At 45.4% G+C, this 16,988-nt stretch overlaps 1 protein-coding gene across 2 annotated transcripts in view; it reads right to left on the bottom strand.

The window, feature by feature from the left end:
• Nucleotides 1–16,676, bottom strand: part of MAPRE1 (microtubule associated protein RP/EB family member 1) — a 30,594-nt gene extending 13,918 nt beyond the window's left edge. The window contains exons 1-3 of one of the 2 annotated variants that reach the window (XM_003814734.5): nt 16,462–16,676; nt 10,461–10,584; nt 2,673–2,818 (exon numbers count right to left, since the gene is read on the bottom strand). In XM_003814734.5, the coding sequence (XP_003814782.1) occupies nt 2,673–2,818; nt 10,461–10,581 (267 nt within the window). In that variant the 5' untranslated portion in view covers nt 10,582–10,584; nt 16,462–16,676. Of the gene's footprint in view, nt 1–2,672; nt 2,819–10,460; nt 10,585–16,123; nt 16,258–16,461 lie in introns of those variants that run through there. The other variant, XM_055104473.1, reaches the window with a different exon arrangement.
• Nucleotides 16,677–16,988: the final 312 nt, after the last annotated feature.

Genomic DNA, 16,988 nt, shown 5'->3' with positions numbered 1-16,988 from the left:
TTCAAGAGTACCTACACTTCCCAACCCCTCCCCACTCTCTCAAATGTATGAAAAGGAATCAGAAACAAAAAAGGAACAAGTACCATATAAGTCACATACACACATCCATCCAAGCACATCCTAAGACGTGATACAAAAGTGCATTATGCTATAAAGAGTAGGTCCGCTATATAACTTGCATGGCCACAGTGCCTATCACAAAGCATGAAATCCATTGCACAGGCCAGGCACAGTGGCTCATGCCTGTAATCCCAGCACTTTGGGAGGCCAAGGCGGGCAGACTGCTTGAGGTCAAGAGTTTGAGACCAGCCTGGGCAACATGGTGACACCTAGGCTCTACCAAAAATACAAAAAAATTAGGCAGGTGTGGTGGCATGCGCCTATGGTCCCAGCTCCTTGGGAGGCTGAGATTGGACTGCTTGAGCCCAGGAGACAGAGGTTGCAGTGAGCCGAGACTGTGCCACTGCACTCCAGCCTGGGTGACAGAGAGAGACCCCATTTAAGAAAAGGGAAGAAAAATCCATTGCACAAACCAACCAAAGGCATCTACAATGAACTGTGTTCAAGAAAATTCTGGGCCGGGCGTGGTGGCTCACACCTGTAATCCCAACACTTTGGGAGGTCAAGGCAGGTAGATCACTTGAGGTCAGGAGTTCGAGACCAGCCTGGCCAATATGGTGAAACCCTGTCTCTACTAAAAATACAAAAATTAGCCGGGTGTGGTGGCGGACGTCTGTAATCCCAGCTACTCAGGAGGCTGAGGCACGAGAATCACTTGAACCCGGGAGGTGGAGGTTGCAGTGAGCTGAGATTGCACCACTGCACTCCAGCCTGGGCAACAGAGTGAGACTCTGTCTCAAAAAAAAAAAAGAAAAAAAAAGAAAGAAAAGAAAAGAAAACAAAAGAAAAAAGAATAATTCTAACCTGAAAATAGATCAAGATGCAGAATCAGTCTCAGGATAAATTTTTACAAAATGACATGTTTTCCAAGTAATTCCAAATCCTATTAAAACATGCTTGCTGGGGGCAGGGCTGCCCACCTGCAATCCTAGCTATCTTGAGGACTGCTTGAGTCCAGGAATTTAGACCAGCACTGGCAACACAGCAAGACCTCATCTCAAAAAAAAAAAAAAAAAAAAAAAAAAACACCAATAAAAACACACACACAAAAAATAACAAATATACATAAGGACCCTGTAAGTATTTCTATTATACAAGAATACTGTGTTTTCAAGTATTCAAATCACTGAAGTGTTGGCCACAACTTAACTTTTTAATCTTTTTTAGAGATGGGGTCTTGCTCTGTTGCCCAGGCTGGAGTCTTATGCTGCAATCATAGCTCACTGCTGCCTCAAACTCCTGAGTTCAAGTGATGCTCCTGCCTCAACCTCCAGAGTAGCTAGGACTACAGGCATGAGCCACCATGCCTGGCTTTTACCTATCTTTTAATCTCCAAAGATCCCAGTTGCAATGTATTATAAAAAGAATATATCCAATAATATATCCACCCCTCTGACAAATATAATTTTTAAAAGTTACTTTGCATGATACTGAAACATTCACAAATATTACCTCTGTACTCACTTCAATAACCCAGAATACATAGGATAGGATAGAATTAGATATAAAACAAAATTAACAGAATTAGATATAAAACAAAATTAACTCAATGGTTAATTGAGTTACATGAGGGATCATTACACTATTTACTATTTATTGTTTGTACACTATTATTACTTTTATATACTTTAGACATTTTCCATATTCAAAAAATAAAATTCCATAATAATGAATGCAAAATTACTGTATATGAACTCTATTTAAACTATGCCTGGAAAGTAAGTGATATTCTTATACTATAAATGCCTATTTTATATATTGTAGAGACAAAACTAAAATTAAAAAAAAACCTGATTTCAAAATAAATAAAAACCAGACACACCAGCAAGATAATTGGGGGTGTTACTACCTTTGCCATAAAAAAAAAGTTATCCCCCCAAAAATGGCTTAAAAGGATAACCCCTTCACAAGGGTGGGGGAAAGGATAAACTACTTAATCTATTATCTACTAAAACAGAGGTAATATTTGTGCTAAACATTAAATGTTTGTGCTAAACCATGCCTGGTGGACCATGTTTCTGTTACCTTCAAAAACCTTTGGGGACAGAAAGGAGTTTTCCAGCACCCACCACGGAGCCTCCTTGTAACCTTCTATAAAAAGCAAGTATTTCTAGAATCTTCTCCACCTCAGCCTCCAAAGTGCTGGGATTACGGGTGTGAGCCACCACGCCTGGCCTAGAATCTTCTCTACTGGAACTATTCTACATACAGTATGCTTTTACAGAAGTAAATCCAGATTAAGAGAGTTAGATTCCAGACTACTAGAGATTACACAGGAATTTTTTAAAAATAAAAATCACTGTACAAATTTACAGGCTGACTCCTCTAAACAGTTACTAACTTCACAGACGATGAAGAAAGAAACAAGCAAGGGGAATAGGGGCAAGAAGGTAGGGGCAAACTGCTCCCAGTAAATTCTGTGTTAACTGAGAAAAGTTAACTAGATAAATTAAGAAAAAAAAGAAAATGTCCAAAGTCATAAGCTAGCATCTACCTCCTTAGTAACGATCATTAAGGAACATTAACCACAATAAAAGATAACATTTACTTACTTTGTCAACACCCATTCTCTTAAAACCTGCTTGTAGTATTTTGAAGTTCTGGATGTACTCGTGTTCTAGCTTAGCTTGGAATTTCACTTTCTTCAAGGCAATGGAGCCAGGGAACAGCATGTCCATAAACTGACAATACGCAGCCCCTGAATGAACAACGGCAACAGAAAAATACAATTAAAGAAGCAGGGTGAACTTCTTCCCAGACCCACTTAAACCAAACACAATTTTTAAAATTGTGAAGTAGACCTACAAAAACCAAAAGCTTCACTGACTTCATGTGAAGTCAATTTCTAAAATCTGTAACAAGACTGTGGTTTTCACCCCATATATTCTACAACATACTTGCAACCCAGAAGCCTATAACAAGGAGAAAAGGAGTGTTTCTACAAAATTTTAAAACTCCTGTTCTTTATTGGTAATCATCATGACAATAAAATGACCACTAGAAACAAAAATGAATGCCTAAAATACAGAAAAGAAAATAACAGAAGTGACATTTTCTGATTTTTCACAAAGATATACCCTCCTCTTCAGGAGGCAATTTCCAAGATCCATCCTTGATCTAGATTAAAAAACATTTTTTTCCCTAAGACGTCTGTCTCCCTGGGCTTTTTACATCTCTAAATACATTTAACCTATCATTTCTTTTCTTTTCGAAACAGGGTCTCACTGTCGCCCAGGCTGGAGTGCAGTGGCACAATCTCAGCTCACTGCAACTTCTGCCTCCCAGGCTCAAGTGATCCTCCCACCTCAGCCTCTGGAGTAGCGGGACTATAGGCACGTGCCACCAACGCCCAACTAGTTTTTTATTCTTTTTGTAGAGCACCCGGCCAACCCGTCATTTAATTAACAAAGTTGAATAGAAGACATTTTTGTGTTCCTCTATTAATTTTTTATTTATTTATTTATTTTTTGAGACAGAGTCTCGCTCTGTTGCCAAGCTGGAGTGCAGTGGCGCGATCTCGGCTCACCGCAACCTCTACTTCCTGAGTTCAAGCGATTCTCTCAGGCCACTGCACTGTCTCAAAAAAAAAAAAAAAAAAGGCGAAACTCTGGCTCAAAAATAAATAAATAAAGACTACTATGATAAGGCCAGGCACCGTAGCTCACGCCTGTAATCTCAACACTTAGGGAAGCAGGTGGATCACTTGAGTCCAGCAGTTCGAGAACAGCCTGGGCAACATGGTGAAACCCTGTCTCTACAAAAAATACCAAAATTAGCTTGGCGTGTTGGCATGCCCTTGTGGTTCCAGTTACTCAGGAGGCTGAGGTAGGAGGATCACTTGAGCCCAAGAGGTCAAGGACTGCAGTGAGCCATGATCACATCACTGCACTCCAGCCTGGGGGACAGAGAGAGACCTCGTCTCAAAAAAAAAAAAAAAGAGACTACTGTAATAAATTATTGCAATATTTCATCCCATTTCATTCCTTCCCCCACTTGCCCATTTTTTTTTCCAAAAAGTGTTTTATTACTGCTTAAACTTTCCAGGAAGTTTATTTCTCTAATGCCGACAAACTGAACTCTCCTAATTCACAGCAGGCTTCACTGTGTACTTTACTGCCCTTCCAGGGCTAATTTGCCAAAGGAACAAGCTTGGGAAGCTAAACCAGCGGTTAAGTAATAAGTAATCTGCAGAATTCAAGACTGCCATAAAATGCATATTCAACTTACTTGAGGTCAGGCCAAACAAGTTCTCTGCTGGTTCCAGCATGTTCGGTTACCGTTATTTTTGGAAAGTCAACATAAAGGAGAGCAGGGGCACTTCAGTGACCAGGGTGACATTCTTAATTAAGAAAGGATCTTCAGAAGGTTAAGGCCTTGATTTTTGAGGTGACTATTTACTCATCCAACAAAAGTACACTGAGGGCATTCTTTTGTTTTTTTTTTTTTTGAAACGGACCAACTTTTTTTAAAAACCCAAATAGAAGACGATCTATTCAGCAACTATATCCACAGTGGTATTCTACCCAGTACTATTTTACACAATTAAAAAAAAAAAAAAAAAAATTGGCCAAGCGCGGTGGCTCACACCTGTAATCCCAACACTTTGGAAGGCCAAGGCGGGCAGATCATCTGAGGTCAGGAGATCGAGACCAGCCTGACCAACATGATGAAATCCCGTCTCTATTAAAAATACAAAAAAATTGGCCGGGCGTGGTGGCGTATGCCTGTAGTCCCAGCTGCTTGGGAACCTGAGGCAGGAGAATCGCTTTAACCCGAGAGGCGATGGTTGCAGTGAGCTGAGATCGCACCATTCATTGCACTCCAGCCTGGGAGACAGAGCAAGACTCCGTCTCAAAAAAAAACAACAAAAAAGAGACAATGACTTATGAATGAAACTGGTTACCAAAATTGCACAGGAGTTAAAAAAAAAAAGTCAACAACTTATGCATGAAACTGGTTACCAAAATTGTACAGGAATAAAAAAAAAAGAAAGAAACATTCTTATTTCCCTATTTCTAAAAAGAGAAAGAATCAATTACATAAATATTGGCATCCAGTCCTCCTGATAGACTTTTATGCGAGTATGACTCTCTTCATGTTTCTTTTTCTTTTTTAGAGACAAGGTTTTGTCACATTGCCCAGGCTGGTCTCAAATTCCTGGGCTCAGGTGATCCTCTCACTTCAGCCTCCCAAAGTGCTGGATTACAGGCATGAACTACCACACCTGGCCTTTAATTTTTTTTAATGAAGACCTAACTATTCATAATCAGAAGAAAATGAGCTTCCTATCTTCTGTTTTGGTTTGCTTTATGTAAAGCAAGGGAAAAATCAAGGAGGTGCTTGAAGACTTAGGCAAAAATGTTTGAAGAGGCTGGGCGCGGTGGCTCACACCTGTAATCCCAGCACTTTGGGAGGCCGACGCAGGCGGATCACGAGGTCAGGAGATCGAGACCATCCTGGCAAACACGGTGAAACCCCATCTCTACTAAAAATACAAAAAAATTAGCCGGGCGTGGTGGCTGGCGCCTGTAGTCCCAGCTACTTGGGAGGCTGAGGTGGAGAATGGTGAGAACCTGGGAGGCGGAGCTTGCAGTGAGCAGAGATCTCCAGCCTGGGCGACAGAGCGAGACTCCGCCTCAAAAAAAAAAATAAATGTTTGAAGAGATACTTCCTTGATCAGAAATGTGACTTGATAAAACCAGTCCCTCAGAAAGGCTGCAGACTTATGCAATATAACAAAAGGGAAGGTGGGGGCTGGGAACTTAGAGGGAACTTAGTGTTCAGTCAGGAGGCCACTGCAGCAGCAGTGAGCAATCTGAGAAGGGGCTGGATCTAGAAGCTCTTTCAGAAGACAAATAAAACTGTGAATTAGCCTCAAAAGATGCTTCTCAGGCCTGGGACACTGGAAGAAAGATGGAATCATGGCCCCAAATGGAGTACCTGGAAAAGGGAGCTAGCCTGAGGAGAAAACAAAGCTGAGATTTTAAGTAATGACAGGTAGGGCAAAAGTATCCCATAAACAGAAATATCAGACCAGATCTGAGCTGGGAGAGGCCTGGTTACAGGTGTGATAACACACTCCCAGAGCAGGAGGACCATGTCATTAGCAGTGCAGCAGAAGCAAGATCGCCAAGCTGTCTTACATGAACTCAAGGGCTGTCGGGGCCCCACATTAAGCTGAGGAGAAAGGAATCTACCATTTGCCTGGGAACATCAACACCTTTGCTGCGAAGGAACCCATAAAGGAAGCCAGGCTGGAAGGAGAAGACAAGGAGGAGAAGGGGAGAGCCGAATACATTCAGTGAGGCCCCTCTACATGTGCAGAGGACCAAGCTGTGCTCTTGAGAAAATGCAGAGGGGCCTGAATATGGAATGCAACACAGGAACAATTCACAAAAGCAACCAGTACTCCCTTTCTGACAAAAAAAAAGCTCTCATAAAAATCATTCTCTTTGACCAGGTTTTTCCTCATGATGACTATCTTTCCAAAATACTTGATGACTAGCTCTCCAAACTACGGAGACTACAGAATGTATTAATGAATCTTGAAACAACCTGCCAAATCTTTCACTGAAAGTTATCCTTGCCTAATCTCCCTCTACCAGAGCCAAGCAAAGGCTCAGCTCACTGTTGGGGGTAGGAGAGCCCACTGCTGACAAAATTTGGCCACTTCACAGGCAGCAGGCGCATTAACAAAGGACCTCAGCACTTTGCCCTCTCAAGGAAGAAATGTATTCCTACTTTGTAAAGCTGTGTTTAGTGGGGAACTCTGGTCTGCTAGATCCTCTGCTCATCAGAGATGAGGTTAGGAAGGATCTGGCACCAGCATCAAAAGCTCCTGGAATTCTCCTTGGGCCTCAGTAAGCACAAGGAGTTGAGAAGCCTCACTTTCTCTGACTCCAAACCCCTGGCAGCGGGCCTTCTTCAGAGAGACAATGTCTGTGTCTCATCCTGTCTGCTCTCGTACTGGAAGCAAGACCTCATTTTCTAAACACCAATGTGAAACACAATGCAACCATCTATATACTCCAAGAGACATCTTATACGGCTTTCAAGAAGACTAGTTATGAATGAACAAGTTTGTTTACAAATCACAGTTAAGTGTCCTGCACTTACCCTTTCCTAGGGAGAAAAAGCACTTTATTTGGGAAAAGTAGCAGACATGAGACAAAACTGACATACCGCCCAGGCGCGGTGGCTCACACTTGTAATCCTAGCACTTTGGGAGGCCGAGGTGGGCGGATCACAAGGTCAGGAGTTCAAGACCAGCCTGACCACCACGGTGAAACCCCGTCTCTAGTAAAAATACAAAAATTACAGGTGGCACGCACCTGTAATCCCAGCTCCTGAGGAGGCTGAGGCAGGAGAATCGCTTGAACCTGGGAGGCGGAGGTTGCAGTGAGCCGAGATCACGCCACTGCACTCCAGCCTCCAGTCTCAAAAAGAAAAAAAAAAACAACTGACAAACCTCACAGACTTTATAGTGAAACAGTATCACTATAATTAACTGTATGTAATTTACATTTGTAATTTACATTTGTTTAATCCCCTCCAAATGTTTCTATAAAAGATATAACAAGTATGCAGCAGGATGCATGTGGGCTGTGTGCTCAGAAAGATCTGGTTCAAAACCAGGTTCTGTAATACATAAGCTGTGCCCCAGGGTTAGTCTCCTCATCTGTAAAAGGAGGATGTGCCCCCATCAAATGACCTGCACTCATTTCCAGGGTCTGGCACACAGTCAGTTATCTGAGAGCTGTTATTATAGGTGATTCTCACACTGGCCAACAAGTGGGCCAGGTATCGCTGCCCCAGTTCACAGATGAAGAACTAAGACATTAAGGGTCTTGTCAAAAGTCACATGGCTCAGAGCAGACTGAAGCCTCTTTATGCCCAGTCCTGTCTACAACAGCTCTCTGCCTGAATGAGATAAACCTAGAGCCCGATCAGCACATATACAACTTATCTAAACATTAAAGATCACATTTTCCAATTAACTAAGTGAAATAGACTTTGGAATATATTTACAGAAAAAGGTAAATTTTAGAGGGAATTGCTGGTAAAAAGCTGGCTCCAGTGAAAACTAGGATGACCTCATCCTCACATTAGTCACAGAACACAGGTCAAACAAGTGCTTTAAAAGCCTCACACAAATGGGGATAGGGAAATGAATAATGAGGAAACTAATAGAAAATGGTGGGGGGGACACAGCACAGATCTAAGGCTAACAGCCTGTTGTCTATGATCAGCAAAGTAACTAATGCTGAATAAACACCACTCTTGGGCACCACTGTGTTACTGTACAGCTTCACACGTAGCCTCCATCTGACCGTCCATAAAACCAAGATTAAATACACCTCACCAAGAAAATAACAAGACAAGTCAATGAAACTAAGATCGAGACTAGGACCCAGCTATAAAACAAGGAAGGGCAGAAGCTGAACTCAAAAAAAAAAAAAAGAAAAAATCCTATAAGCAACGGCAATAAATTTTTTTTTTTTTTAGATGGAGTCTCACTCTGTCACCCAGGCTGGAGTGCAGTGGCGCCATCTCGGCTCACTGCAACCTCTGCCTCCCAGGTTCAAGCGATTCTCCTGCCTCAGCCTCCCGGGTAGCTGGACTACAGGTGCGTGCCACCAAGCCCGGCTAATTTTTTGTATTTTTAGCAGAGATGGGGTTTCACTATGTTGGCCAGGCTGGTCTCGAACTCCTGACCTCATGATCCACCCGCCTCGGCCTCCCAAAGTGCTGAGATTACAGGCACAAGCCACCACACCCGGCCAAGCAATGGCAGTAATTTAAGATCGATCCAGGGCAGGCACAGTGGCTCATGATTAGTGAGTGAACAGTAGCCGGCTTGAATAGTGGAATTATAAGGCATTTTTTTGTTTTCTTCTTTCTAGTTTCCCACGTCATACGATTAGCATACATAGAAAGAGACCATGTTTTTGTTCTTGTTTTAAATCACTACTTCTTTTTCATTTTTTTGAGACGGAGTCTCGCTCTTGTCACCCAGGCTGGAGTGCAGTGGTGCGATCTTGGCTCACTGTAACCTCCACCTCCCGGGCTCAAGCGTTTCTCCTGCCTCAGCCTCCAGAGCAGCTGGGATTACAGGCGCCTGCCACCACCCCCGGCTAATTTTTTTGTAGTTTTAGTAGAGACGGGGTTTCACCATGTTGGCCAGGCTGGTCTTGAACTCCTGACCTCAGGTGATCTGCCTGCCTCAGCCTCCCAAAGTGCTGGGATTATAGGCGTGAGCCACCACACCGAGACTTTAAATCATTACATCTTTGCCAAATTATTGTTAAACAGTAGTTCCATAAAATTGTGGCTGAAATGATATTTGCTAGACTTTGATCTTGTACTTCTTGGGAATAAGAAATGCCACTGATGAACATAAAACTAGAACAGTAGACAGTAGTTAATACAATTACTGTCCTCAAATAAAACATGCAATCTGGATGCACAATAATAGACACCAAGAAGTCGGGGCTGAGCTTCAGGCCTCAGAATGCAGTCTCTAGAGCAGAAGATGGTGGACCTGCAGGCCAGAGCACACTCTTTATTTAAGTATAGTTCCAACCAGGCATGGTGGCTCATGCCTGTAATCCCAGCACTTTGGGAGGCTGAGGCAGGCAGATCATTTGAGGTCACGAGTTTGACCTCATGGTGAAACCCCGTCTCCACTAAAAATACAAAAAAATTAGCCAGGTGTGGTGATGCACGCCTGTAGTCCCAGGTACTTGGGAGGCTAAAGTAGGAGAATCGCTTGAACCCGGGAGGCAAAGGTTGCAGTGAGCCAAGATTGCACCACTGCACTCCAGCCTGGGCAATAGCGCCAGACCCCATCTCAAAAAAAAAAAAAAAAAAAAAAGGCCGGGCGTGGTGGCTCACACCTGTAATCTCAGCACGTTGGGAAACCGAGGCAGGCAGATCATGAGGTCAGGAGATCAAGACCATCCTGGCTAACATGGTGAAACCCCATCTCCACTAAAAAAAATACAAAAAAATTAGCCAGGTGTGGTGGCAGGCGCCTGTAGTCCCAGCTACTCAGGAGACTGAGGCAGGAGAATGGTGTGAACCCGGGAAGCGGAGCTTGAAGTGAGCCGAGATCGCGCCACTGCACTCCAGCCTGGGCAACAGAGCGAGACTCTGTCAAAAAAAAAAAAAAAAAGTTCCTTTTGAAGCAGAAGCAAAGGCAGGGCTGAGAGGAAGAAACAGGGTGGCCCTAACAAAGACCCTGAACCTCTCTGTGTGGCTTTGCAGTCAGATACAGGCCTTCACATTCCTGAAAAACCTACAGGCTTTCCTAGAAAAATGATCCAGCAGATTTCTCTTACCTGAGCACAACTGTTCGATCTTTGTCAGATTCAACTGCAGAGACTCATTGATCCAGGCCAGCATGTCATGTCGACTTAGGTTATCACTGGTCACTGACGTTGAGTATACGTTCACTGCCATCTTCTAAAGCATGGGAAGAAAAGAGAAGGGCCTGTGTTACATTAGGCATGCAAGTAAGGTCAAGTGTTTCCTAGAGAGTCCCCAAAAGCAAACCTGTAGGAACACGCAATTTTATTTTATTTTATTTTATTTTGAGACAGAGTCTCACTCTGTCGCCCAGGCTGGAGTGCAGTGGCACGACCTCGACTCAACTGCAACCTCCCAAGTTCAAGTGATTCTCCTGCCTCAGCCTCCCGAGTAGCTGGGATTACAGGCGTGTACCACCACACCCAGCTAATTTTTGTATTTTTAGTAGAGATGGGGTTTCACCATGTTGGCCAGGCTGGTCTTGAACTACTGGCCTCAGGTGATCCACTCACCTTGGCCTCCCAAAGTTCTGGGATTACAGGTGTGAGCCACCACGCCCAGCCTAGGTACATTGACTTTTTAAGCCTCACCTTCTTCCCCATGAGGCCAAACGAGAGACACTAAGATTCCAGCCACAGAATCTGGATTTCCACATACAAACGTGACCTGAAATGAACTGCCCAACACCAGCCAGACTAAAATTGAGGCCCCATTTTAATGTGATTAATATACAATTCTAAACTACAAGAGGCACTAAATAAAGGGATGAGTAAGTGCTTTTATGATGGGAGGCAGATGCATAAACGAGAATGCTTTCTGTTTAGAAAACATCAGCCCAAAGTTACCCATTAAGATATCAAAATGTTTACAATTTTCTTCAGATAATGGTTTTTTGTTTGTTTGTTTCTTTTTTTTTTTTTTTTTTTTGAGACAGTCTTGCTCTGTTGCCCAGACTGGAGTGCAATGGCACGATCTCAACTCACTGCAACCTCCGCCTCCCAGGTTCAAGCGATTTTCCTGCCTCAGCTTCTCAAGTACCTGGGATTACAGGCGCATGCCACCATGCCTGGCTAAATTTTGTATTTTTAGTAGAGACAGGATTTCAGCATGTTGGCCAGGCTGGTCTAGAACTCCTGACCTCAGGTGATCCACCCGCCTAGGCCTCCCAAAGTGCTGGGATTACAGGCGTGAGCCACCACGCCTGGCCCGATGGGTTTTTATTAATTCCTATTTATAGTTTTCACTACTTCCCAAATTTTCCTTAAAGACTATACCTAGGCCAGGCACACTGGCACATGCCTGTAATACCAGCACTTTGGGAGGCTGACGTGGGAGGAGCGCCTGAGTCCAAGAGGTTGAGGCAGTGAGATCCTATTTCCAAAAAAAAAAAAAAAAAAACTATAAATTCTTTCATAATTGAAAAAGTAAATCAGCTTTTCAATACCTAGATATTAAAAAGGAAGTAACAAATGACCTTACAGGTGAAGAATCCTCGTAGTTAATTCTCTGCAGAGCTACCTGGCAATGGTAGGGCATCTGTGGGCCTAAGTGCCAGATACTTCACGGACACTTGTTGTTTAACCCTGACAGCCCTCTGCAAGGTTCACTTCATGTCCCTCATTTTATAGGTGAGGACAAGAGAGGCCCTGGGGTTGGCAGGCAAGCCTGCCCAGCCCCAGCCTCCACATTCTCTTCCCTCCCTTTTCTGCTAGGCTTTCAAATTCAAAACAATAAACACACAGCAATGAGTCTAATTTTCAAATGCTAGTAAATGTGGGCGTTATTGTCTATGAGCACCAGTGTAGTCAACCGTCACTCATTCTACAAATGTTTACTAGCTCTAGCGTGTGCTAGGCACTGTTCTAGGGACCAGGATACAGAAAAGCAAGAGACAAGGTGCCTGTCCACAGGGAGTTCACATTCTAGTGGTGCAAAGTCTGACACTGACCAAATACACCAACAAACATCATTTCATACCAACCACTTATGCAACGGGGTTTACGGAATGTGGTCAGAGGAAGCCTCTCTGAGATGAACAGTTGAGCTTAAGGATCAGAAGGAAGCAACCACACGAAGCTCTAAAGATAGGGCTCTCCAGCCCAGTGAGCAAGGAGAGCAGAGCCTGAGGTGGGAACAGAAGGGGTTAGGATTAAGAAATCCATTGTCGGGTTTGTTTTTTGAGGCAGGGTGTCACTCTGTCACCCAGGCTGGAGTGCAATGCCACAATCACGGCTCACTGCAGCCCTGACTTCCCAGGCTCAAGCCATCCTCTTGACTCATCTTCCCAAGTAGCTGGGACTACAGATGGTCACCACCAAGCCCAGCTAATTTTTTAATTTTTTGTAGAGACCAGGTCTCATTTTGCGGCCCAGCCTCAAACAATCCTCCGCCTCAGCCTCCCAAGGTGCTGGGATTACAGGCATGAGCCACCACACCCAGGCACTTTCAGGTTTTAAGTGCGGTAGAATCTTGCTCTCATTACAGTTTGAAAAAGATCACATTGACTACTAGTAGAGAACAGACAGTAGGGAGGGAAGACTCAAGATAAAGGCAGGCTAATCCAGATCTAAATCAAATCCCTGGGCAGTCACCATGAGGACACACTATGAAATACCAGAGACTTCATAGTGATCTAGACACTTACAATTTTCTTTATTTCATAAGACAGCAACATTACCAGTGGGGAGGGGCAGGGGAAAGATGCAGAGCAATCTGGAACAATCCTGAGATCCCAGCCCCTTGCTCTCTTACGGTACTTCGTTCCCTCCACCTAGTGACTAGAGTTGGTCTTTCCACATCAGTCTCCTGCACTAAGCTGCTGCAAGCCTCCTGACTCACCAAGCCACAGAATGTGACAGCCAGAAGAGGCAAATCCACCCATCCAGTCCCCTTTTTATGGGGTGACTGAGGTCTGTAGAGGTCAATAACTTGCCAGGTCTGCGTGCCCTCACATCTCCCAGGCACCTCATAGTATCTTGCACATAGCAAGCACTCACTACTTATTTTCAGGTTGGCAGAACAGCGTCAAAGAGAGAAAAATGTGTCTATATAAACTTGTCAGAAAGCAAATCATCAACACTGTTACCCTCCCCAAATCAGCTGATAAAACCATGTTATGCAAGACACCAACACAATTTAGTTACTGACTCCACTGGGAAATTAATCCCTATGTTTCCAGAGCAATTCATTCAAACCTTTATGATAGGAAGTCCCACAATGAATTGTCATTATCTCGTTATTTCTGAACCATTCTCGAGCCAGATTTGGGCCAGGAAGCAATCCACTCGATGCAAATAGCTGAGGATTTCAAGCCAGGAGGACATGGGTTTGAATGTGAGGCAGTCACTCATTAGTTGTGTGATCTTAGGCAAGTTAAACTCAACGTACCTCAGTTCCCTTACAAGTTAAAGCCACCTATCTGAAAAGGGTCATAGAAGGGTTTAAATTAGATAAGGTACATAAAATATTTGGCATGGCATCAAATTTAAGAGGTATTTAACAAACAAGATGCAGGGTAGGGACCTTGTCTCACTCATCCTCCTATCTCCAATGCCAAAAACAGTGCGCCTGAGACCTGCCAGCACCATCTCGCACGGAGATGCACTGCAACAGTCTTCAAATTTGTCTGTGTCAATCTGTTCTTACACAGCAAACCAGAGAGAATTTCCTGAATCACAAATCACAGCAAGTGTCTCCCTTGTTTAAAATCCTTGAATGAACAAAATACTGTGCGCAAAATCAGGTACCAGAGACATTCAAACAAAAAAGACATGGTCCCAGCTGAGCACCTGTTATCTATTATGGCGACATTCCTATATATACTGTATCGTGTGCATCACGCTGCTATAAAATCTAAGCAGCTGGTAAAGCCATGTGTGTCTCCTGACCACACCCCAGCTCAAAAAACGTTAATGGCCTTTCATCATCATATAATTTAAAACTTTCATTAGCAGTACATTAATACCTGGTCCCACGTGCTCCACAAACGCTGCAGCCACTAAATACATGGATTAGGCACCCTGTGGATGTACAATGAACATCCACCGACTCAATCAATTAATTGGCTCCTCCTGACAGTCAAAACAGAGCTCCAGCTCACCCTTCCTTCACAATTCCATCATTGGCAGCCATGGAAGACCCATGACTACCACACAAATCTCACCCTTACAAGGCTTCCTGATCCAGGTTTCCACCACCACCATGAAAAAGCTCCCTCAAACCTACCCAGGAATCTCTCTTCCTTCAGCAGCTCTCCTAGCAAGATCCCAAACCTATACAAATTCAACGCTGGCTCTAAAGCACTCTATTACTTTCAAGGCACCACAATAAGCCCTATGTAAAGAGGGGGAAGGAGGTGCCACCAGAAAGGACCTATGTGACCGTGGGCAAGTCACTTAATCTTCCTGCATCACAAATGGCTCATCCTGTAAAATGGGTAAAACAGTATCTCTGCACAAAGTGGTGGTAAGGATTAAACAAAAATCTACATGAAAACACTTAAGCAAAAGGCACATCACGTCCTAAGCTTCCCTCTGTGCCAAAAACTGTGCTAGGCACTTTGACGCACCACCACAAAGGGCACATCTGGATGTGTAGCTCTGGACCTCAGGGGGAAAGTGTAATAAAGAGGTTAAGAGCCTAGACACTGAAGTCCCAGGTGGGGGTTCAGCCACTTGCTGGGCTGCGTAAGACACTCCGCCTCTCAGAGTCTCAGACCCCTTATTTGTAAAATGAAAGTAATCTCTCTTGCCAGGCGCGGTGGCTCACACCTGTAATCCCAACACTTTGGAGGCCGAGGCGGACAGATCACTTGAGGTCAGGAGTTCGACAACAGCCTGGCCAACATGGCGAAACCTCGTCTCTACTAAAAAATACAACAATTAGCCGGGCTTGGTGGCGCGCGCCTGTAATCCCGACTACTCGGGAGGCTGAGGCACGAGAATCGCTTGAACCCGGGAGGCGGAGGTTGCAGTGAGCGATGGTGCCACTGCACGCCTGGGCGACAGAATAAAACTCTGTCTCAAAAAAAAAAAAGGAAGAAGAGAATCTCTCTTAAAGACAGTGTTAGTATTAAAAGACATAAAGCCACATGGAGCACTTAACAGTGCTTGACACAAAACAAGTGCCCAACTAACAAAGAGCTGCTATTATCATTACTACTGTTAGAGACATGCCATCGGAGAAGCGGATGCCCGGCCTAGCATAACCTCCCTCAATGGGCCCCAGGATCCTCATCCCCAAAATGGGGCAGAGGTCAAGCTCTGCCCTGCAGCATCCGAGAGCAACTGTGAAGTAGGGACTGAACTAGCACTGTTGATACCATCCCGTTATACTGTCCTCCTGCTCATCATAATGTGGATTCCTGGAGAGCAAATCTTTGTTCCCGGGAAAACAGCCAGGGTTTAGCACGGTGCCCAACACCTAGTGGGCATTCAATAAACACACACTGAAGAAAGGAGGGAGTCCAAGAGCTGGCTTACTTTCTGCCATACATCGCGCTAAGAGTTTAATGTGGGTAGTATTACTGTCCCCGTTTTACAGATGAGGAAGTTGAGATCCACAGCGGTTAAAGCACCTGTCCAAGGTCACACCGCACGGAACCCAACCCAGGTCTGACTCCACCACCCGATCTCTCGGCCCTCAGGCAACACGGCCTCCCACAATGTGCGTCCCCAGAGCTCCCAGGACGACCCACCTCGCCCACACCCTCCCAGGGCCCAACCACCCTGGGACCTCCAGTCGCTGCAGCGCAGGGACCACACCTCAGCGGCGGCCCAGAAGCCCCCACCCCGCGTAGCAGCAGCCCCCCACTTCCGGCCCGAGACCCCGCCCCCTGAGCAGAGCGCAGCGCGCGCCCCCAGGCCCAGCCCGCGCGCGCCGGGTCACGGCCCCGCCCTTCCCCCACCCGGCTCGAACAGCACCGCCGTGTGGAACGGCCCTGGCGCTGCCCGTAGGGCCTGCCCGCGCACGCCCGGCCTTGGCCCACGCGGCCGCCCCCCCAGCCGCACCCCCCGGGCCCGCTAGCCGGCTCACCGGCTCTCGGCAGAACCGCGTCCACTGCCCGCAACCGGCTCCGGTTCCGTCTTCGTCTCGTTCAAACCGCCAGACCCCGCCCGCCCGCCCGCGCGATGACCTCACACGCACCCCCTCGTTACGCGCCGACGTAAAGGCTCGTCATCCTCCGCCGGCTCCTTTTATAGAGAGGGACTCAGCCGCGCGCCGGGGGCGGAGATCGGCCCCTGATCCACAGAACGGTAGCCGAGGGGCGGGGCCCCGACCGCCGGGGCGACTGCGGCACGTGGTCGGTCGCTGCCAATGAGGTCCCGCCTCGGCCCGGTGTGACTCAGTTACAAAATCCCTATGGCAGTAACCAAAAATAAAATTGCTTTTACAATGAATTTTTTTTTTTTTTTTGCTTAGAGATGTATGGAGGTCTCGCTGTGTTGCCCAGGGTGGTCTCGAACTCTTGGCCTCAAGCGATCCTCCCGCCTTAGCCTCCCAAAGCGCTGGGATAACAGGCGTGAGCCACCGCTCCCAGGCTTACAATTAATTTCTGTAAG

Source organism: Pan paniscus, chromosome 21 (genome assembly GCF_029289425.2).
Source record: "Pan paniscus chromosome 21, NHGRI_mPanPan1-v2.0_pri, whole genome shotgun sequence".
NCBI classification, from domain to species: Eukaryota; Metazoa; Chordata; class Mammalia; order Primates; family Hominidae; genus Pan; species Pan paniscus.
This window is presented reverse-complemented; position numbering and strand designations above follow the sequence as displayed.